This window comes from Manis javanica, chromosome 3 (assembly GCF_040802235.1).
Source record: "Manis javanica isolate MJ-LG chromosome 3, MJ_LKY, whole genome shotgun sequence".
Taxonomy (NCBI): Eukaryota; Metazoa; Chordata; class Mammalia; order Pholidota; family Manidae; genus Manis; species Manis javanica.
The window spans coordinates 71,990,840-72,013,710 of record NC_133158.1 but is presented as its reverse complement, the minus strand read 5'-3'; the positions used below and the strand labels follow the sequence as shown (position 1 = coordinate 72,013,710).

General features: G+C 35.7%; 1 protein-coding gene across 16 annotated transcripts in view; it reads left to right on the top strand.

The window, feature by feature from the left end:
• Positions 1–22,871, top strand: part of BBX (BBX high mobility group box domain containing) — a 269,123-nt gene that overhangs the window by 221,333 nt on the left and 24,919 nt on the right. For all 16 annotated transcript variants that reach the window (XM_036998685.2, XM_073231706.1, XM_036998682.2 and 13 more), the window contains 3 exons: positions 8,200–9,208; positions 10,224–10,362; positions 13,477–13,625. In XM_036998685.2, coding sequence (XP_036854580.2) covers positions 8,200–9,208; positions 10,224–10,362; positions 13,477–13,625 — 1,297 coding nt within the window. The remainder of the gene's footprint in view (positions 1–8,199; positions 9,209–10,223; positions 10,363–13,476; positions 13,626–22,871) is intronic.

Here is a 22,871-nt window from a genome sequence, read left to right as displayed (position 1 = left end):
AGCAGCACTTGGAGAGACTCCCGGGCAGCTGTGCGAGAACAGAGCAGAAGCCTCCACAGACATCCAGGTGTGAGAAGACAAGAACCAGGGCTAGGGGAGCTGGCAGTGGGAACAGGAGGCAGAAACAGACACCACAAGGTTGCAGGGGAGTCAGCTGGATTTGATGACTGAGTCAATGTGAGAGGCAAAGCAAAGGGGAGCCAGAGACAACTCCAGCTCTGAAGCTGAGGGTGCGGGAGCAGGATGACTTCCAGAACTTTGGCCCTGATCTTGAAGCCCTCCTTCAGGAAGCCTGGATATTTGTGAACAAGAAGAAGCCCTACCAGTAGACAAGGAGAGATCAAAGATGCCGATGGGGTATAGGTCAAGGAAGAGTCCAGTACCAAGAGAGGCAACAAGAGAGGGGATTGCCAGCTAGATAAATAGTTATGTTTGGAAAGCAGAGATCTCTGTTCCTCTGAGCACAGAAGAAAGAAAGGTTAAAAAAAAGGTCACCACAGGATTGCTGGATTTGGTCTGTGGTACTCACTGCCAGTTGTCCTTTTTTACCACCATTTATGAAACTGGTTATGTGTTAAAGTGAAATTGAATTTCTGCAGATACACTCATACGTAAAAAGGCAAGGTTATGCATCTGGTGGGCCCAAGGGAATTGGAAAAGTTGTCATTAACCCTATTTTTAAAAAATGAACACATTTTCACCGGCCTCAACTCCCTAATTTTTCTTACACCGTAACTTATAAAAATCACTTATAATTAAGATCAAATAGATAGGTAAAGAGGAATTAATTCTAGGATCTGTAAAAATTAAATTTTAGGAAAATAATGGCTCACTTTAAGAAAAGCTGAATTATGATAAGATTATAGACATTACGTACCACATTGAAAAAGTAGGAAATCCCATCCCTCCAATCACATTAGCATTCCCTACCATTACCAATTAGAGGTGGTATTTGATTGTGGTATGACTCCATTTATGTTTTCTGTTATGTCCTCATCTGTTGTTGAAGTGCGTTATCCCTTCCATCCTGTTATAACCCCTTGAAGCCCAGAAGGGCGATTTGTGGCTCTGCCTCAGCTCCTCCTATGCTGCCATCATATAACTGAGTCCCAATACCTGCATTTGAAGGGGTCTTTTATTTGAAAGTGGTGTGTTTCCTTACCTTTCTGTGCAGAATTGTAAGTCATTTTCAGAGAACTCCTAAATCTTTGCATCTTATTTCCAGTTGCACCAACCTATTTGTGTGGGGACTAAATATAGAAATGCACCTAATGACTTTCTTTAATACCTTTGAGGGATACTTTAGTCAATTACCTTACAAAGCAAAGGCCACCCTGACCCCATCGGAGTCTTCAGAAGTGATATAGTTTCTGAAGAAATAGCAAGTAAAATGAAACATAATAAACCACCATTTCACCTGGCCCAATCGTTTCAGCAAACCAAACAAAACTATTTAATATGCCTAATTAAGGCATATTAAATTAATTAATAAAAAACTAATTAAGATTTTAGTGTTGAGAGATGCTTAGACCACTATTCTGTGACCAGTTATCTTTTATAATAAGAAAATTGAAATTTCTTAGCAGTAATGCTATTCTTTCTTCTCTGAAACCATCAGCCAGTATATTTTTATGGCAAAACCATTCTGGTTTTATTTAATTATAGGAGAAATGCACATCTTGAAAAAGAGTGCTAAATGCCATCCCAGAGTTACGTCTACATTGTTTTGGCAGATAATAAGCCACTACAAAATGGTTGTAAATATACCTTGTCTGCAAAACATTTGTTCAGCAGTAAAAAGCAGAGATTTTGAAATTGAAACTCTTATTAGTGTCAGTGGGTCTGTTTTCACCCTGCCTTGTTTTTAATCTAGCCAGCTCCTTTATGATAGACAGTGAAAGACAAATTAACAGTGAAATAATATGGTACATTGAGGAACTGCTTACCTATTTCTTTGTTAAAGGGCATCTTCTGTGGTTTTACTTCTTACCTAATACAAACGATTAATTATTTTCCACTGTTCATTTCACTAAATCTTTTAAAGAATAATACATTAAAGAAATGGATCAATATCTTAACATTTGCCAAAAATACATTTTAAAATGTCTTTGATTCAAAGAAATAAAAGCTTGACGTAGCATATATTTCTTATGTCTTTTTAGCAAGTCCCCAGTAACAAACCATGAGTCTAAGGCGTGGTCTTACCTAAACTGAAAATTATGACCTCCTTGAACCCAGGAGCATTAAACAATAATCATTCCACTGCCCATTTTATCTCACCCCTTCAGTATTCCTATTGAATTTTTTCTTTGTAATCATTTTGAAGAGGATAATTTTTTATACATCCATTCAGCATACACATCCTTCGAATCTAGGTTACAACATAATGTTTTTGTTTTTCTTTTGGAACCAGTGACATTTCTTCCAGCACGTCACTGTCAGGCTATTCTTGACTGCACAAAACAGTGAGAAACCTCAGTGTAGTTTCACTTGTCAGAGGTAAAATTAAAATACTGATGATTAATTTTCAGTGGTGCTCTTGGGAAACATAACTAAGGACAGCACAATTGCTGGTCTGGGCTGGGCACTAATATGGTCGTAATTAGTATTGGTTTTATAGACTCATCAAGTAATTCTTTCTTGGGGTGAATCAGGATGTATTTTAGACCATAAATTACCTTGGAACTAGTGAACGATTCAATTTGACAGAGTTACCTGTTGAATGCCTTCCTTTTAAAAGGTTCTAGGATATTCTTGAAGGAGAATACAAAGGTGAACAGGATATATTTTGTGCCCCTTGAGTTACAGTTATAAGAAATAGAGTAGCACCTGAGGGAATTCATAATAGATATCAAATATTTATGACAAGCATTTGATTTAAAACATTAACATTTTAACTTCTTTGAATACAGCCATGGGAATTACATCCAGGTGTCCTGCAGATGATTTTACATTCTCACTTTTAAACAAGGTTATTGTTCAATTTAAAATAATAATAGAATAATAATTTGTCATTTACTAAAGCATGTTCTAAGGCCTAATTAACAACTCACCCTCTATTAAGGGCAACCTGATTAATTAATAACAGATATTAATTCTGTGCTTCCTACAATGCAGTTTTATTCACTAGAGTTAACTTTGATTTATATTCTTCTGTGTCTGCTGTGTGCTTATCTGTGTGCATGTCTGTGCATACGTACATAATGTAGTTTGTGTGCACTTCTGTAAGTCTCACTAAAGTGTTCATATTTGCACCCAAAAGTAGATGTAAATGAGTACACTTGTTCCCAGAAGTAGAACTGAGTTTAATTACATGTTTAATAGAGTTGCTTCTTGAGGGATAGCTGATTTTAAATCTTCCTGAATCTGATTTTGTTGTATTTTTTTTTACCAACTATAGAATGATTCAACCCTAGAATGGAATGAAAAATGAGGTAAAGCAGTTAGTCTACCAGGGCAATGATGTGCTATTAATGATGTCATTAGGAATGTTACTACTAATAATAATATCCAACATTTATTCTGTATGTCATAAGATGCTAGAGGGATGGTTGTCACAATAAATTATTATTGCTCTGTACTAGGCACTATTTTAAGTGCTGTACCTGTGCAACTCATTGAGCCTCACAGTATTTTTAAGGCAAATAATATTAATATCCACGTTTTATAGATTAGAAAACTGAGGCACAGAAGGGGTTAAAGTAAATGAGCTAATCGGTGGCAGAGCCAGTCTGCAGTCCTAGATAATCTGGCTCTAGCATCTCTGACTTTTGAAACTGCCTCACAATATAGAATTGGTTCATAACTAAAAGTGATAGCATCTTCTAAGAATTACTAATTACATCCATAGGTATTCCCAGGTTCTATTTATGTAATGTAGAAATATAGACCACTAATTGCTAGACACCTTTGAAAATTATTTCTAATAATATGTTTGAACTCACAGAAAAGATAAAAACTGGGAATTATTGAACTGTTCCTGATAAAGGTCATTGTCAAATGTGCTTTCCCAGAGTCTGTCTGCCCTGTGTGCTGGCTTATATCCCAGATGGCTGCAGACTGCCTTTTCTGGGGTCCTGGTGTTCCTTGGATTACAGCTGGGTTCAGCCAGTGGAAGACACTGGTGAGAAATTAGGGGTTGGGAGGAAAAGAGTCCAGGATGTATCGGGAAGGGAGATAACCCAAGGCAGCATCTCTTCCATATATTCAGCTCCCTCCAGATAGGCCTCTAACGGCTCCATTTTCCCTTCTGGCCATGCTGTGACTTCCTGCTGCTGCTAGTCCCTGGTTGCCTCACCACCTCCTGTTTGGCTGTCTCAGTTCTTCATGACCTATTCCCTGCATTAAATCCCCTCTGCTAGATATGCTTTAGTTGTTCCTATTTTCCCAGTTAGACCCTGACTGTTGGACAAGCCTTTTTCATTTTCTATTTGGTATGGTTATTAAATATACCAGGATAATGCTGTTGGCATACTGTATCCAGATTTCAGCAAGACTTCCAACAGACAATCTCGTGATGTCCTCAAGAACAAAATGTGGTAGGAGGGATTTAGACTGGATTATGAAACATTCTTAAATTGATGAAGTTCATTAATGTTCAAATCAGCCTGATGAAAGGGCTCTAGAAGTCTGCCAAAAGGCTGTGTCCTTGGCCATGTCCTATTCAACATTATTACCAAAGATTTGGGCAAAGACATAAAAAGCAGTTTTATCAAATGTGTTGTAACACAAAGCTTGGAATGTAATTTAATTCAAAGTTTGAAATCATAAACTTTATAAAGAAAAATGGAAACTCTTATACCTAGGTACAAAAAGTTAATTATAGGAATGTGGAAGGGGGGAGACCAAACTTCTTCCCAGCATATTATGTGGGTAAAGAAATCCAGGATTTTAATGGACTTGGAGCCCAGTACAAGCCAGAGTGTTACCTATTTTTCGTTGCTGTTATTGTTGTTTTTAGAAAAGGGGGATTCATCTTTGGGCCCTAATAAAAGATTAGTGTCCCTGTCAATTGACTAATAGTTCCACTTCTCTAGAGTATTACAGAAAGACTAGGAACCTAATCTAAGAAAGATACCACCAAACTGAAGCCTCCATGTTCCTCACCTTGTAAAGCTTTATGTTTACAAGTTGTGCTCGCACACGTTTGTTCACTTTTGCCTCGTAGCTCCCCAGTGGAGGACATGCTGTTCCCCATTTCCCAGCCTTTATTTCCCTGCATGGGTGTAAGTCTAAACTCCCCAGCTCACTGTGTGGCTTTAGGCAAGCAAGCTGTGGTGCTTGGTCACAAACCCAGCTTATAACAAACCCAGCTTACTGCAGGAACACCCACTTCTCCCTTCAGAACACCACACCGCATCTAGACAGGAGGGACCCAGCCTCTGGAAGGCCAGGAAGCCCTTGCATATAGTGAGCAGTTCAGGGAACTGGGACATGATGTCAGAAGAGACTTATGGGAACATAAAGTCTACTTTCCAGGATTTTAATGTCACAGGGAAAGAGTGGATTCCTTTATGTGGTTTCAGGGAACAACTAAGACAGTTAGGATGATAGATTTTTGCTTAATATTTTAAAATTTTCAAACAACTACTGTAGTCACTGTCTTTGTACAAAAAGCTGGATTGTTAAGTCTTAGGAATATTGTAGTAATGAATTCCTACATGGGGAAGAAGGGTAAATTAGATAACCTCTAGAGGGATACCCAACTCCAAAAGTATGATTTGTGTTTGTACACGGTTTTGGTTAGTGGGATTTGTGATTTATAGTTTTGATTTGAGTTATTTGTCTTATTTTTATAGTTTCACTTCTAGCAATATAATTGTTTTTCTCATATTTTAGGATTAACATACTCTATTTCTGGAGGGGAAAAAAGTTGTAAGAGCCTGAAACAAAGGAAGTAAAGCATGACTAGTGCTTGGTGTAATTACATTGACAAGAAATATTATGCTATTTCCTAGAATATGTCTCCAGAGTGAATGTCTGCTTTTGTTCCATATCATTCCTAGCTGTAGAATCCTATCAGGGGTGATGAGGAGAATCATTTTGAAATATATTGAAGCAGATATTAGTGTTTGCAAAGTATTATTAGGTTTGCTAAAATGAACCTGTGCAAATGCAAACTGTTGGCTTACCACCATAAAAACCAGCACCTGCATGGTAAAGGTCCCTGCAATGACTTAGTAAAGGCCACCAGAGTGAGACTGGCTGAGAAACCATAAAATTTACCTTGAGGATGCCATAAAATTTACCTTGAGGATGCCTTTCTTGCCTTTTTTCCAGAGCTAGTGTAGTCTCTCTCCCCACATAAGCTTAGCTGTTCATGAAGGGCTAGGATAATTGAGAAAGGAAAATAAAAGTTATTTCAAAATTGATACAAATACAGCAAATTCTCCAGTGAGAGTAAAACTTGCAGGGAAGGATGACTGTATGTGTTTTGAAATTATCTAAGATAATATTTTGCTTTGATCTTATTTCTGGTTAGGTTTAAATAAAGGGCTATTCTCAGTCTTCATAAGTAGTTTCTCAGCTCTAAAGGTTATATTAAATGATGTCCTGAAAAAGACAGCTCCGTTGTGAACCCATGTTTCAGATCTTCCCTGTCAATGATCTGAAGGGCTGAGCACTCCTGTCATGTTCATTTTTTTAAAAACTTGCACTGTGGCTTCCCCACCCCCTCTCCAGTTTCTTACTAATCATAACATAATTCTCACAGAAAGATCTGAGATGCATTGAAAGTACTAAAGGAAAAAAATTAGGTAAAAGAGCAACTGATATTTAATTGACTCTATTATCTATTTTACAGATGTTAACCATCTCTGACAATTTGCCTTTTGATAAAATGGCTATTTTAAAAAAAAGTGAATCATTTTCCTACTCATGTGCTTGATTCTTGGGGCTCAGCAAGCCCCAATACTCTTTTTCCTCTAAGTTGCTAATAATATAAAATAGATAATATGAGTGATGGTTAAGTATCCTTGGGCTGTCCTGGACCTAATCAGTGTTGTTAGCATAGTGATGAGTTCCTCAAAGGCAGAGAGAGGGGTCCTTATCAGATCTTTGTATCTGAAGTGTCCTCCATGGTGCCTGGCACTTAGGAGCCTTGAAGGAAATGTTAATAAATGAAAACCCAGGTATTGAAAATGAATTTTAAAATAAGCTCCAATTTCCCCTTCTAGAAAATAGCTTAAGGTGGAACTTTTCAGTTACCTGCAAGCTGAGAGGAGAATAGCCAGGTTTCTCCATTAATGGTCTGTGTATGAAATTTTGAAAGTTTAAAAACATAATGAAGTTACTGCCAGATGAATTCTGATACTCAGAATTTTTCAGATTTAAGGAAAATGATACTGTATGTGTTATCTTAAACTATGTTGTTAATTTCCTAAGTGCATATGCAAATGCATGAAAATTCTGTTAGCAAATGCATATGAATAGTCACATTAAGTGAGATAAATTAAGATGTTAAGCAGTTTCACTTTAGTTCTGGTCAGAATTTGCAGCCGAGTAATGCCAGATCAGATCAATTTTGCTACCAGATGAGTTCAGGGGAAAAAAAAAATACTACCACTTAGTTTTCAGCCTTTTTGTGATCTTCAAATTATCTGTCAGGATCTGTGGACCTGTAATGTTTTGTTCACCAGCCAAACCCTCTGTAGTTGTATAATCAATCACCTTGTTATTTCTAATTTCAAGTAGGTAGGGTGGAAGTTGTTGCTGTTTTCCTCTTTTTCCCAAGAAAAAAGAAAAAGCAAACATCTGAACACAGTGTTGCCATAATTATATCCTCACAACCGAGACAACTATTATCTTATTTTACAAAAGCAACAAAGGAGTGAGTGAAATGATTCATTCTAAATCACAGAATTATCAAGTAGCAAAGCTAAGACTCAGACTTGGGTCTTTCAACTCTTATTGCCATCCTGCTTCTACTAAATCTTGTTTTTACAGGAAAAGCTTCTGATGAAGCAGGAAAATTAGAATTTGGATATATATGCTTATCTAGAGTTCAATGAATTTACTATAATACCTAAATAAAGACTTTTACTAATTTGAATCATTTAAGTTACTTTGACAGAAGTGGACTGATTATTGCAGAATTAAAATTTTTTTTTAAAGTAACATAATTGAAAAGTTTAAGCTAATTTCAAGTATAGAATAGTGATTTTTTTTTATTGTTCTCTCCTTTTTGCTTTAACTGTTCAGATGTGCTTGGCATCGGAGGGGGTAAAAATAGAAGAATCAAAGCTAATGAAGGTAAAAGAATCAGATGGTGGACGAATTAAAGAACTGGAGAAGGAAAATGAAGAAAGAGAAATAAAAATGGCAAGAACAGATGAAGCCAGATTACAGAAGGAGGCAGAATTTGAAAAACCAGCTAAGGAAAATATGAGAGATTCTAAGGAATTAAGAAATTTTGAGGAGCTTCAAATGGATGATGTAATGGATTTAGAAATGGAAGATCCCAAAGAAATTAAAAAGGAAGAACTAGAGGAAGATCAAAAATTTAGTCACTTCCCTGATTTTTCTTATTCTGCCAGTAGCAAGATAATTATAAGTGATGTTCCCAGTAGAAAGGATCACATGTGCCATCCTCATGGAATTATGATCATTGAGGATCCCACAGCATTAAACAAACCAGAAAAGTTAAAAAAGAAGAAGAAGAAAAGCAAAATAGATCGACATGGGAATGATAAATCCACACCGAAGAAGACTTGTAAAAAGAGGCAGTCATCAGAGTCTGACATCGAGAGCGTCATATACACCATTGAAGCTGTCGCAAAGGGAGACTGGGGCATTGAGAGACTTGGAGAAAGCCCTCGCAAGAAGGTCCGCACATCCTCAAGTGGCAAGGGAAGCACATTGGATGCCAAGCCGCCAAAGAAAAAGGTGAAATCAAGAGAAAAGAAAATCTCCAAGGAGAAATCCTCAGATACCACCAAAGAGTCAAGACCTCCAGATTTCATTAGTATTTCTGCCAGCAAGAACATTTCTGGTGAGGTGTCAGAGGGTAGCAAAGTAGAACCATTGACACCCACAGAGGATGCATTACTACCCAGCCTGTCGGGACAGGCCAAACCTGAGGACAGTGACTGTCACAGAAAAATAGAAACTTGTGGCTCCCGGAAATCTGAGAGGTCTTGCAAAGGTGCTCTTTATAAAACTCTGGTGTCTGAAGGCATGCTCACTTCTCTGCGAGCTAATGTTGACAGAGGTAAGTGACTTCAACAAATCTGAAAAGATCATTGAAACCTTGTAGATTTCTTGTTTAGCCCTGTTGAAGAGAGCCCCACCATAAAGAACTATTTAGTATCGAAGTAGTATTTTAGGTCTTTGTGGTTTTTTATGGTTTATAGATGATAAACATTTGTCCCTTTTCTTACATGTTTTCTAGCACTATTAAGAGAGTTTGTATTCATTTTCTATGTGGTTCTCAGGATGTGTGTGTTCAAAGTAATGCAAAACCTTTTTTTGTACTAATATGAACTGACTGCTTGTTTTGAAGGATGAGTATTGCATATTGGGAGCTCTTAGTCTGGTTTTTAAAACTAATGGATGGAGTTTCCTGAATCAAGCAGATATGTTTGGCAGAATTTTGATGTGTAGGCTCCAAAAGCAAATAACATCTTGCTCTTTCCATTAGGTAATAAAAACTATAATTGAAGTGAAGGGCTCTTTAAAACATAGCAGTATCCAGAAACCAGTTAATGTGCATAACTTTATTCCATAGAGTCTTTCATATAAATTCATCTGTCTTAAAATATAGCATCTGACGAGGGTACTACCTTTTGCCAAGCAAAATTGCAGCTTAGTGATGTATGAATAAGAAATCTAACAAGCCTTGAATGAAGATTCTTGGGAGTACATAGCTCTCCAGGGACGCCATTCCAGTAAATCCTGCAGAAGTTAGAATTAATAGTGCCTATGGGCAAAGGACTCCCACGTCTTAGGTTGATTCTCTGGTCAAAAAACCAGTAGTAGTTCATCTCTGGAGTCTCCCAGGAGCTGTTGTGTTATGACAAGACAACTCATCTCTGAGTCTGTAAGTCACTTTTTTGCATGTTCTGTAAAAGAGTGGTTCATCATGAATCACTGTGAGGACTCTGAAATAGTTGCAAATAGCATCCTGCAAATGATGCAAAGGGGTCGAGAGGTCACTTGTGAAGCAACTAAGATGATTTCCCTCCCATCCTAATACAGAAAGCATGCTCTTTCTTGAATTCCCTTAGGGAAACGAAGCTCAGGAAAAGGAAACTCCTCTGATCATGAAGGTTGTTGGAATGAAGAAAGCTGGACATTTAACCAGAGTGGGACTAGTGGGAGCAAGAAGTTCAAGAAGACAAAGCCAAAGGAAGACTCTGTCCTTGGGTAAGTGCCTGTGAGCACAGTCAGCATGCTGCACACACTCCAGGTGTGGTGGGAATTTCAAGGTAAACGTAAATCACTAACTGCTTATTCTTTGAGTGTTCATTCAGCACTTACCACACAATCATAATATGCACTTTAGAGAATATAACGTACAGATCTAGTGTATCATATGATTCCTTCTGTTAACATGGTTGTGTGAGTGCCAGTGTCATTCATATTGTAGATGTAGTACAAAATAATGTAAATTTCAGACATCGGCCTGACTGCAAACTGAGGTCTGCCATGTATTGATGGTGTGACAATGTAAATCCTTTAATATCGCCAGTATGCATTTTCCCATCTGAAGTTTACAATTCATGTTATATAAATATGTTTACATTTTGCTTATTTTACATATTGTATATAATTCATTTAATATTTCTAAATGTATTATGTGTTTAAAAATGATATGACAGCTGAAAAATGTAAGGTAAACAAAATTGTGTTTCTTCCTCTAACCTTGTTTAAAACATGTTCTATTGCTCTAAGATGATAATATTAGATTGAATCTTCTGCTACAGAGAATGCTCAATAATTATATATTGAAATGCAGTATCGAGCAATAGCATACATCGAGATAAAATCATTAATTATTTTATTTTTATTATTATTCCAAAGGCTCTTAATACCAGTCCTAATAAAGAACATTTTGTTAGTTAAATCAGGATATTTAATACTTTATATTGGTGAAGAAAGTATCTGCATATTCAGTTGCACTGCTTTGAAAATCCTTTGAGATTTCATATTAGCCCGATATGAAAAGAGTTCATTGAATAGTAATAAGTACATTTTTATATTTTCCATATTTTTTTCATAAATGTGTTTAAAGGTATGCAAATTTCATGCATTGGGAGTATTGTATTTGGTTTATTCATTTGCATTACTTTGTGGAATAATATTTTTTTCCTTCGAAGTTACAGTGCTTTCAAGTCTGGTTAATTCTAAAGCTCTAGGTCATCACAAAGTAGGAGAGTAGAAATTATTTCCCATGGTGATGATTCAAGATCATTTATATCAAGATGGTGTATTTATAATTTTATGTATTTTCTTCCTAGTATTTCTAAAAATCTAACGTAGTTCATACTAGTTTTGCTCATTACATGGTGCTTAAACAATAATATGAAAATCCTCATATTCATCATTGTCAAATGATACTTTCAAATGCAGAATGTCCTAAAAAAGTGACCCCCTTAAATATCAGAACACCAGTGCCCTCTCTCTACCTGGTGGAACTGCCAGTGCACTTTGGGTCTACACAACAAGAGAGGAGCAGGTCTCTCTGCAGACAGTATGCAGTCCTAGGGAATAAAGCAGGCATTAAGGGTCCCAACAGAAGTTTTCTGATGCTTCCGTTCGAAACTACTGAAGCTGGGCAAGAGATGTTTTCACCAATTCTTTAGGAATAAGAAAAGTGAAACAATCTTTTGAAAATCTGTCCCTGAAAAGAGATTGGTATGTGGGTTGTTTTTGTTTGTTTGTTTTAATAATCTCTAAGGAAGCCACGTTTTTATAACTGGGAGTGTGGTTTCTCCCAGTTTAAATCAACAATAAACTTCAGGTGTTCCCTCCCTGTTTTCCTCCCTTTAAATATTGGCCTGTCAGGATTAGATGATCTGGGTTTGCCCTGTTTAGAACATGCCAACATGGGGCATGAGCAGTGAGTGATGCCAGTGCCTATGAGTCTTCGCTGAGATTTCTAAATGTGCATTTTAAATATTTTTATCACAGAAAATGTGCTATCTGTTTAGTTAACTATAACCAAGAAAAATTCACTCAGTATTCGAAGTTCTAATTTTATAGACTTATCAAAACAAAACAGATGAAAAAAATAAAAGGAAAAATGTGCCAACGGACCTTCTGAAGTTATATCTCAAATTTTCTTATTATTTTTTGTTTTTTCAGATTATCTGAAAAATTAGAGATACCTCTGATTGTATCTGATTAGTATCAGATTGTATCTGATTTTCCATTGGTGTAAACATTTTTTTAGCTGAGTGAGAAAAGACCGTTTATTAAGGGAGGCGCATCACCCCTACCACCCTCCCTTGCTTTGATAGAAGTTAGTAATGGTCTTTATCTTTTGCCATTCTAATAGTCATCTGACTATATCTTGTCTCCCCAGCTCTCATATATTCCTCCAAAACCAAAAACAGTCTTAGGTGGACACACCTCAAATACATCTCTTAGACAGCAGCCTACCACATTAGCTAATAGGCTCTTGTAAGTTAACTTAAAACTGCTCTCTTCCCAGTGTGCCTTCCATTTCATCTACCAAGCACAGTGATTCTTCTGCAATTTTTCCCATCTGTTTGGGTTGCATCTTAGTAAGTCTCACTAAATGAAAGCCAGCAGGCATTCAGGGAGCCAGCAGGCATGCTGCCATTGCTGTGTGGGGATATTAGAGACTGTGAGAAGCAGCCCAAGCATTTCCCACTTTGCTGGGCCATTGCTGAAGTCATCTGTGGTTTGCACTGAAGTAGTGTTGCCTCTCTGCCAGTTGGTTCATTGAAAGCTGGCTTTATTTTTGTCATTGAGTGGCTTATCCTCTTCCTAGTCAACTCTCCAGAATTTTTGTCTAATATTCAAAATTTTTGTTGGCATTTTCTTTGTGGGTGTATGTTTTAATCAAGTACTAGTCAATAAATTTAAAAAATTAATCTCACAGAATTGTGAATATACCATATTACCAATAAGTTTGCTAAGATATATACATACATATATATGAATGAGAAATTTGCCTGGATGGAATATGCTTTGTATGAACTCAATGAAGAATTCCTATGCCAGTGGAGAGAATGGCATTTCTCCACTACAAAAGCACTCTGATATTTTAAATGCTTCTACTGTTCTAAGATTATAGCATAACCTGTCATGAGAACTTACTAAAAAAACTGTTATTAAATCTTCTCAAGCATTTCTGAAAAGGTGTGTTTTGTCCTTGTACAGAATTTAACAATTCCCAAATTCTCAGGGACTTTATTTTCAAATGGTGTATCTTAAAATACATCTTACATCATTTTCTGTCTAAATATTTATATCATATGCTGATTGATTCCATCCCCCCTCTCTTATTAGCTCAGCAAAGCTGGACAAAGAATTTGAAAAAAAATTCAACAGCCTCCCTCAATATAGTCCTGTTATATTTGACCGGAAATGTGTACCTGTCTCAAGAAAAAAGAAGAAGACTGGAAACATGATCTCAGAACCAACTAAAACCAGCAAAGGTTAGATGTGTACTGTACCTTCCTACAGCATGATCACATTCTTAACTGAACCCTCTTAGCTCCTATAGCTTCCAGTAGATAATGTAATTGGATTTAGACTGAGGCAGGAGCAAGCTGAAATTTCAAGTTGCTTTCCAAGATTATCTTGGTTCCCACCTCACTTCTTTCTCCCTTGTTTCCTTTCTAATTCTCCTCAGACTCTGTCCTTTAATATTGCAATCTATACCTTTGACCTTTAAGGTGTAGCTTTTTTGAAAGTGTTTACACATGGTCTTCGACCTCGTGTTCTCCAGAATTCTAATTTGGAAATGTTGAGCTTTTCTTGAGCAGCAATTGCTGGCTGAGTCTATTCTTCATTCTGTTTTCTGTGTCTGCCACAGGTTAGACTATGGGACTAGGAAATCATGCTATTTGCCTAATAAGCAGACTCCATTCTTTACTGACAGTATGAACCAAATGAAAATAAAACTCCCTTTAATACTCTAACAACATATTTTTTTACTGGTTTTGTTAAATTTACAAGAATGCTGTGTTCAGCACATTCATTTTCAGGAATATCATATTCTCCCCATGTATGTCAGAGAAGCTTTTAAAATCATCAGCATGAATTATGTGATCTCAGCATTCATTAGGGGTAATACTAGTTCAAATGGGGATTTTAAAGAGTGTGGGGCATTTCCAATGGTCTCAAAACCTGGGACCACTGTTAAATTTGTGGGGGGGGGGGGCACCTGAGGTTCTAAACATCCTAACCTGCTCAGAACATTCGAGCACATTGAAGGATTGTCCTACTGAAAATGACAAGTTGACCTTTGAATAACACAGATTTGAACTGCACAAGTCCACTCGTATGTGCAATATTTTCAATAAATACATTGTAAAAGATTTTGGATATTTGTGACAACTTGAAAAGACATTTTACTTTCTCTAGCCTACTTTAAGAATATAGCATGTAATATAAACAAGTGCAAAATATGTATTAACTAGCTATTTACATTATCAGAAAGGCTTCTGGTCAATAGTAGGCGATTAGTAGTTTTTAGGGAGTTAAAAGGTAAACATGGATTTTTGACAGCACAGGCATTGGTCCTGATCCCCATAGTGTTTAAGGGTCAGCTGGACTGTTCGTATTGAGAAAGTTGTTCTCTGATTTCACTTTAGTCTAAAGGATTGATGGGGAAATTGTACCTCTAGTTTTCCACACAGATGTGAAAGCCTTCACTTAGTTCTCTATCCTGTCAGGACAAAGAATGGAGAAATGAAGAACTAGTGTGGCTGAACTTGTGTTGCTTCCAGGATCAAATTCTGAGTAGGATTTGATGGAGAAGTCCTTGTAATTACGCTGCAGAAGTGGCTATCTGTTGCCTGCTTTATGTCAGATCAGATTAACTCCCTTCCACTATGTATTTTGCATGGATGGGTGGATGGATGGAGAGAGATAGGTACATTATATATCTTCACATAAATCTTGCAAAATTCTAGCAATCATGGATAATGATGAGAGAGAAATGTTAATGAGGAGATAGAATTTCATGGATTTTTCAGTGAATATGTAAGGTAAATACTGAGGGAAAATTTAGTTTTCTTTCTCTGAAGAAATGTAAACCTTTATCTCTCAAGACCTAGAAACCCCCAATTGACACAACCAAGGAGGGTCACTTTGAAATCTGTATCTCTGGAAGGATCTGAGGGACTGAAGAAAATTCCTCCTTCGTGATTAAAGGCAGAGGGGAATTATAAAAGTGATTTCAGAAATAGCTCAGTTTTCCTGTGTGGTTAATAAAAGCAAGTCTGGTGAATAAAGGACTAAAAAGAAATGTTGCTCAAGTTTGCTCACCTGGGAATATAAAATTGGATTATATCGAGAGCTTCCAAGATAGGTAGGAAAGAAAGAAAGTAGCCTTGTTGACAGGTAGGTAGCTGAGTACTGTAATTGATTACCAAATGAAATGTCAGTCTTTGTTCCCCAGAGATATTTAGAAATAGGCAAAGCCCCATGAGCCCAAAGATGCCAGGTATCTTGAACTCCCATAATTCTTAGATTTAAAGTTGCTGATAAATACCTGACAAGCCAATAAAATGGAACTTAATTGACTGATGTGCAGGATGTATTCTCTTCCTCCACTACTTATAGTTCAAGACATTCACTTTAGGGCTCTGAAGTAACTGAATTATCTATCAGGGAATGTAACGATAGATTAATTCTTGTAAAGCTGTAAAACCCTGAAGTTAGGATCTATTTTCATGAAACCATCTCATGGGTCTTAGTTGTCTGTTACATGTTTTTCCTCTCCCAACCAAGAGTAACAGTTATATCTTTGGATATGAAATAGCTTTTTGGAGCTTTGGCTTTTACTTCATACAGTATTGCCTGAAGTCTTCTGTTATGCCTCTCAAGCCACAAAGTCACTCATTCTTATAGAGTATCAGTAATTATGCAGATAGGAAGTCTTCTAAGACTTTAGATTTTGCTCTGCATTCTGACTCATGGAACAAAATGCAATTAAAATAAAGCAGAAATTAAATAATATATTCTCTACTTAGCAAACTAAAGAAATAGTATTTGTGACTGGTTCTCATTTATCATTAGCAGCATCAGTGTACTATCCTACAAGTTATTAATGAAATTATCAGACCAGCTGTGCTTTAAAGGCTAAAAGAAATTGTTTTCTTAGACTCTAGACCCTTTGCACCTTTGCACGACTCACTCAAAACAAAAACTGTGTAAGAGATCATTAAGTTCATTGTAAAAGAGTACATGTCATTTTTCCTCCAACAATTTACCATTTATCTATATTTTACTTTCTCCTATATATGTTATCATTCATTGCATATTTTTCCTGCCTTATACTAGGTACGTTAAGCTACTTCTGGTTATATAAAATGTGTGGAATGTTTCTGAAATGTAGTTTCTAGAGGAAATGATTGCATATGCATTTATGTAGTTATATATCTCAAAATCATAGTACCTGCTTAGGGATACATTTCTGTTTTCCCTGTGGTCTCCTTACTTGTATCTGTGTTTCTCAGCTGTCTCTTCCCCTTTCTCCTTGTCCCTCCCACTATCTCTGCCCTGTCCCTATATCTGTGTAATGGATCTTGTCAGAAATTCTACAATAAAAAAGATGAAAATGACTTAATGCCACCTCCCTCCACCTGGGCTTGAGCTATATTGTAGTAGGCTGAACACAATGATTTAGGAATAGTGTCTTTTTGCTTCTTAAGAACAAATTATCCAGTAAATTATAATCTATCTAATGCACAGTGTGGTTCAGCTGAAGCAGGCCATCCCTGCAGTGTTTTCCAGTGTGATCTCTCACAGTTACTTGTATGTATTCATATGAAAGTTTTAAGTTATAGGTCTAAATTTAATTATAACTTAAGAGATTTGTTTTGATGTCATTTTAAGCACATTGTTAATATATGAAGCATTTTTTACAAAAGTATCAGAAGTCAGATAATTATGCAAAGTAGTAATTTTCAAAAAAAATTAAGATCATGGAGACAAAGTTAACTGAGTTCAAGTTGAAGTGTTTAAATTAAGGCCCAGGTTGACCCTTGACTTCACTTCTTCTTTATCTCTGCTATCTTCTCATATTGTTCCTTAGTTCAGTATCAAACATGCTATTGGTCTTTCTAATTTTTTTCCAATCCACACTTTAAAGATTGGAGCTTCAAATGGTTAAGGAATTGAGATTTAAAAAAATCATAGTGGTAACCTAAGATGCTGGCTTACAAAATTAAAGGTTGAGGACAGAATCTCCTGTTTGGGATTGAGCCAACCTCAGGACACTTTTAATGTTAGATAACAGAGATCTGATTTTAGCCAAACCAGCCTTCCTATCAAGAAGTTATAGCTTCCAGGTTGGGCAGAACTCTGTATTTTGCCCTGTGACTGAGAGCCTTCATCGCCTTTAAATATTTTCAGGAACATGGTGACAGCACATTTGCAGATATGAAAAATATACCTAATATAATCCTAAATTCCTTAACCAGGCATGCATGTTAATGAGATGGCTCTAACCCCTCAGTGAATCCTAACTTGAGTGTGTCTCATTTAGTTCAATTTATTTAAGTCAGCAGATTCACATGCTCAGCAGCCTCTGAAATTTAAAAAAAATTATATTTTGCTATAAATTATCACAAAGGAATCTATAGTTTCATTGGTTATTCAGTACTTATTTGTCCATTACAAAAATAACAGCCTAGCTTTAAATAACAGCCTCTGCTTTTTTTATATCTGAAAAACATGTAACTGATGGGCAAAACACACTATATGCCTAACATTTGTTTCCTTCAACAGTTCTAAAGAGCAGGGTTTCACTTAATTCACCTTACTTGCTGACCATGAAAAATTACCGTACCAGGATAATCCTGTACTGGTTCCTGTGTCACTACAGCTTCTCACTCAAAAAAATGTCCATTTTTTCAGCAAACCATGACCAACATTAATGTTTTAGAAGGGTTATTATTGGTATTATTATTGGTAGAAGGGTGCATTACCCCTCTTATCCTCTAAGATTATTTTGTCTCCGCTACAGTCTACCCAGCTCTCAAGTAGATTTGGCAAAAGGAGACTGATACCTTCAAAGTACAGATCATGCTACCTGAAAACCTAAGTGGAGTCCTAAGCTAGTTTATATGCCAGCAACAAGTGCTTTTGTCATAAGCAAGTGGAAGCTTATGCCAACACTTTTTCAAGAAATTTGGTAGGAAGCTGATAGAATGGAAACTTGAAGTGGTGGTTCAGTAAAAGGTAGTTCCTGATTCTTTGCTTTCTGAATGATTCCTTCTAAAATTCTTTGTTTTTATAATTCCTATCATCTGTTCCCTCCATGGATGTTTCCATGTTAATGTCATAATAAACTAAGAAAAAAATTGTAAATTTCCTTACATTTGTTATTCATTACAAACTTTTACTCTATTTTCTTTAAAATATCAAACATATATATCATACTGGTGGGCAGAAAACAAGTAGTTCATTTCTTGATTCTAAAATTGCTATTTTTCAGTGAATACAGTGATATCTGTTATTCCTTCAAGTTTGTCACTTCCTTATCTGAAGTTGTCATTTAGTTAGATTTGTTTTATAGCTATAGTTTGGGGATGGCCAGGAGCAAGGAAGTTTAAAATAAAAGTTTACAGAAGTTCCTCTGTGTACTAAACCAGTCTGGAGGTTCTTTTCAGCTCTTTGTTCTTAAATTGTAGTTTTTAGATTTCTGTGAGTATGGTTGGGTCTGAAATTACCTATCTTTTCTTCTTTCCTAACCCATTCCATACATCAAATCAGTTTGCTTCTGCGAACCACTTCCTTATCCCATGTTCTCATGCATAACGTGTGTGTATGAATGCAGATACAGAAATCACTCTCCCCAGGAGCCAATTCCTTATTATTAAATTATTTTCCTAAAGTAAATCACTAAGATTCTTATGGTTCTGAGAAGTCTCAGAATTGTTTTTGTGCTTTCTTCCACTCTATTTTCTGTGATTGCCCATGTATCTGTCATTCGGGTGTTCTAGCCTGCAGTTTCCTGGGTTCTATAAAATATGTGTAAGGCAGTGATTGCAAGTGGAGTATAGAAAATACCTGAAATATTAATGTAGCATGTACATATGATGTTTTCTTTGTTAAATTTATTTTCTTTATATTATTCTTTCTTTTTCTGGAAAAAGTCAAGAAGAAGCACTTTCTATTTCTATTTTAAATCACCACCAGCCAATTCAGCAAACCCAATTTGCTGTGGGTTATTTGGAGGGGTTGCTTAATTTAGTCATCAAAAAACACTTGCCACAACTTTATGTTATCAGTAATAATAGCAACGGTGGTCATTTTTGGAGGTCTCACTTTGTGCCAAACAATGGTATAAGAGCTTTATTTATTGGTGCAAAATTATTGTTGAGAACTAATCACATACTGAAACACCTTTCTAGGCACATAGAACAGATGTGAATGAAAACACCTTGGAGGTTATATTGTGGTGGGGGTACAAGACAATAAATAAACCCAAACAATAAGCAAAGTATATAATATGTTAGAAGGTAAAAAGTGCTATGAAAAATTGAATAGGTTTGATAGAACAACTTGGTGAAAGGATAACAAAGGAGAAGATTTGAACTCTGTGTACCAACTAGGCCTAACATACAGGCATACATACTTGGTTTTCACTTTATTGCACTTTAAAGATAACTGTATTTTTTACAAATTGAAATTTGTGACAGCCCTGCATCAAGCAAGTCTATCTGCATCATTTTTCCAACATTTGCTGACTTCATGTCTCTGTGTCACATTTTTCTAATTCTCATAATATTTTGAACTTTTTCATTATTGTTACATTTGTTATGGTGATCTGTGATCAGTGATTACAAGTCACTGAAAGCTCAGATGATGGCTAATATTTTTCAACAATAAAACTTTTAAATTAAGTATGTACATTATATTTTTTTAGACATAATGCTATTGCACACTTAATAGACTACACTATAGTGTAAACATGATTTGTATATACATTAGAAAACCACAGAGTTCATCTGACTTGTGCTCTACTGTGATACTTGCTTTGTTGCAGTGGTCTGACTGGACCTGCCGTCTCTCTGAAACATGCCTGTATGTACAGTACTCCACCCGGTAATAGCAGAATGTACATTCTTCTCAAGTGCACATGGAACAGTCTCCAGAATGTACCATATGTTATAACACAAAGCAAACCAATAAACATAGAAGGACTGAAATAATTCAGATTATGTTTTCTGACAACAGTGGAATGAAATTAAAAACCAACAGCAGGGAAAAATATGAGAAACTCAAAAACATAGAAATTAAACACAGTTTAAATAAGCAATAAGTCAAAGAAGAAGTTAATAGGGAAATCAGAAAATACTTCGACATGAATGAAAATGAAAACACAACATACCAAAATTTATGGGATATATCTAAATGCTAGAGGAATGTTTATAGCTATAAGTGCATAAAAGAAGAAAGATCTCAGTAATCTAAACTACCTTGAGACACTGTAAAAAGAAGAGCAGACTAAACCTTAGAGAAAGTATGAGAAAGGAAATAATAAAGATTAAAGAGGAAACTGATTAAATGAAATCAATTAAAGAATTGAAAAAATATAAAATCTATGAAACCAAAATCTGGTTCTTTGGAAAGAGCAACAGATTTGAGAAACATTTAGCTAGACTAACCAAGAACAAGAGAAGAATCAAATTATTAGGATCAAAAGTGAATAGGGGACATTACTACTGACCTACAGAAATGGAAAGAATATAAAAGAATAGCATGAGCAATTATACGCCATGAATTAGATAACTTAGATGAAATGGATGATTCCTTAGAAAGACACAAACTGCTAAAACTGACTTGAGAAAAAATAAACAGTCTAAAAAGACCTGTAACTAGTAAAGAGGATGTAATAATCAGAAAAGTACCTAGGGAAAGAGAAAATTTCCAGTACGAGGTAGCTTCACTGCTGAATTCTTCTAGACATTTACAGAATTAATCCCAATCTTTCACAAGTGTGTTCAGAAATTAGAAGAGGAGTAACACTTCCCAATTCATCCTATGAGATCGGTATTACCATAATGTCAAAACTAAATAAAAATATCACAAGAAAGAAAAACTACAAACCAGTATCTCTTACATATAGAGACATAAAAATCCTTAACAGAATACTGCAAATGAAACCCAGCAATATATAAGAATAATTATACATCATAACCAAGTGAGATTTTCCCCCAGGGAAGCAAGATTGGTTTACTATCCAAAAATCAATTAATGTAAGATAAACTGCTGACTTTTGAACAACATGGGTTTGAACTGTGTGAGTCCACTAATACATATGCAGATATTTTTCAATAAATAAGTGGAACAATTTTTGGAGATTTGCAACAATTTGAAGAAAATATTTAGCTAATTACTTTAGTGTAAGAATACAGTATATAATACATTTAACAGATAAAATATGTTAATCAACAGTTTGTATTTATAGTAAGGCTTCTAGTCAACAGTAGGCTATTAGTAGTTAATAGTTGAGGAGGTTGAAAGTTAAATATAGAGATTTTCAAGGTTCAGCACCCATAATACCAATGTCCTTCAAGGGTCAGCTGTGCTATATCAATAAAACAACAAAAAAACTTGATCACCTTAACATGATCATCTTAATAGATGCAGAAAAAGCACTTGACAAAATGTAATACCTGTTCATGATAACACTCAGCAAACTCAGAATAGATGGGCATTTTCTCAACTTGATAGAGGGAATTTACAAAAAGCCCACAGCTAACATCATACACATATACACATAGTAAAATAGCATAGGATAATGAAATAGGGACATGTCCGCCTAAGATAAGAAACAAGACAGGATATCCATTCTTAGCACTTCTGTCTAGCATTACAGTGGTGGTTCTAGCTAGGGCAATTAGGCAAGAAAAAGAAACAAATGGCATCCAGGTTGTGGAAAGGAAGAATTAAAACTCTATTCACAGATGATACAAAATTTTCCAGAGAAAACCTAAGGATTCCACTCTTTTAAAACTGTTACAGCTAAGAGATGTTCAGCAGGGTTGCAGAGTACAAGATTATTACACAAAAATAAGTTTTATTTCTATATATTTGCAAAGAACAATCTGAAAATGTGATAGTAGGAAAAGAATTACATTTATGATAGCATCAAAAGGAATAAAGTACTGAGAAATAAATATAACAAAGTGCAGTGCACTGAAAGGTACAAAACATTGTTGAAAGAAAAACAATCTAAGTAAATGGGAAAATGTCCCATGTTCATGGATCAGAAGACTTCATATTGTTAAGATGGGAACACTTCCTCAAACTGATCTACAGATCCATTCTAATCCTTATTAAAATCCCAACTTATTTCCTTGTAGGTATTGATGAGAGACCCTAAAATTTGGAACTGCAAGGGATTTAAAATAGTCAAAATAATTTTCTCAGTTTCAAAACTGACCTAAAATCCAGTAGTGAAGACAGTGTGATACTGGCATAATGATAGATACAGAGGTTAATGGAATAGAATTGAAGGCCCAGAAATAAGCCTATACACCATTGGTCAACACATTTTCACAAGAGTGCCAAGACTGGTAAATGGGAGAAGAATATTCTTTTTTTAAAGACAACTGGATATCCACATACTAAAGAATGAATCTGGACCCTTACTTACCTTATACAATATACAAAAATTAACTCAAAATGAATCAAAGACCTAAATATAAGAACTAAAACTA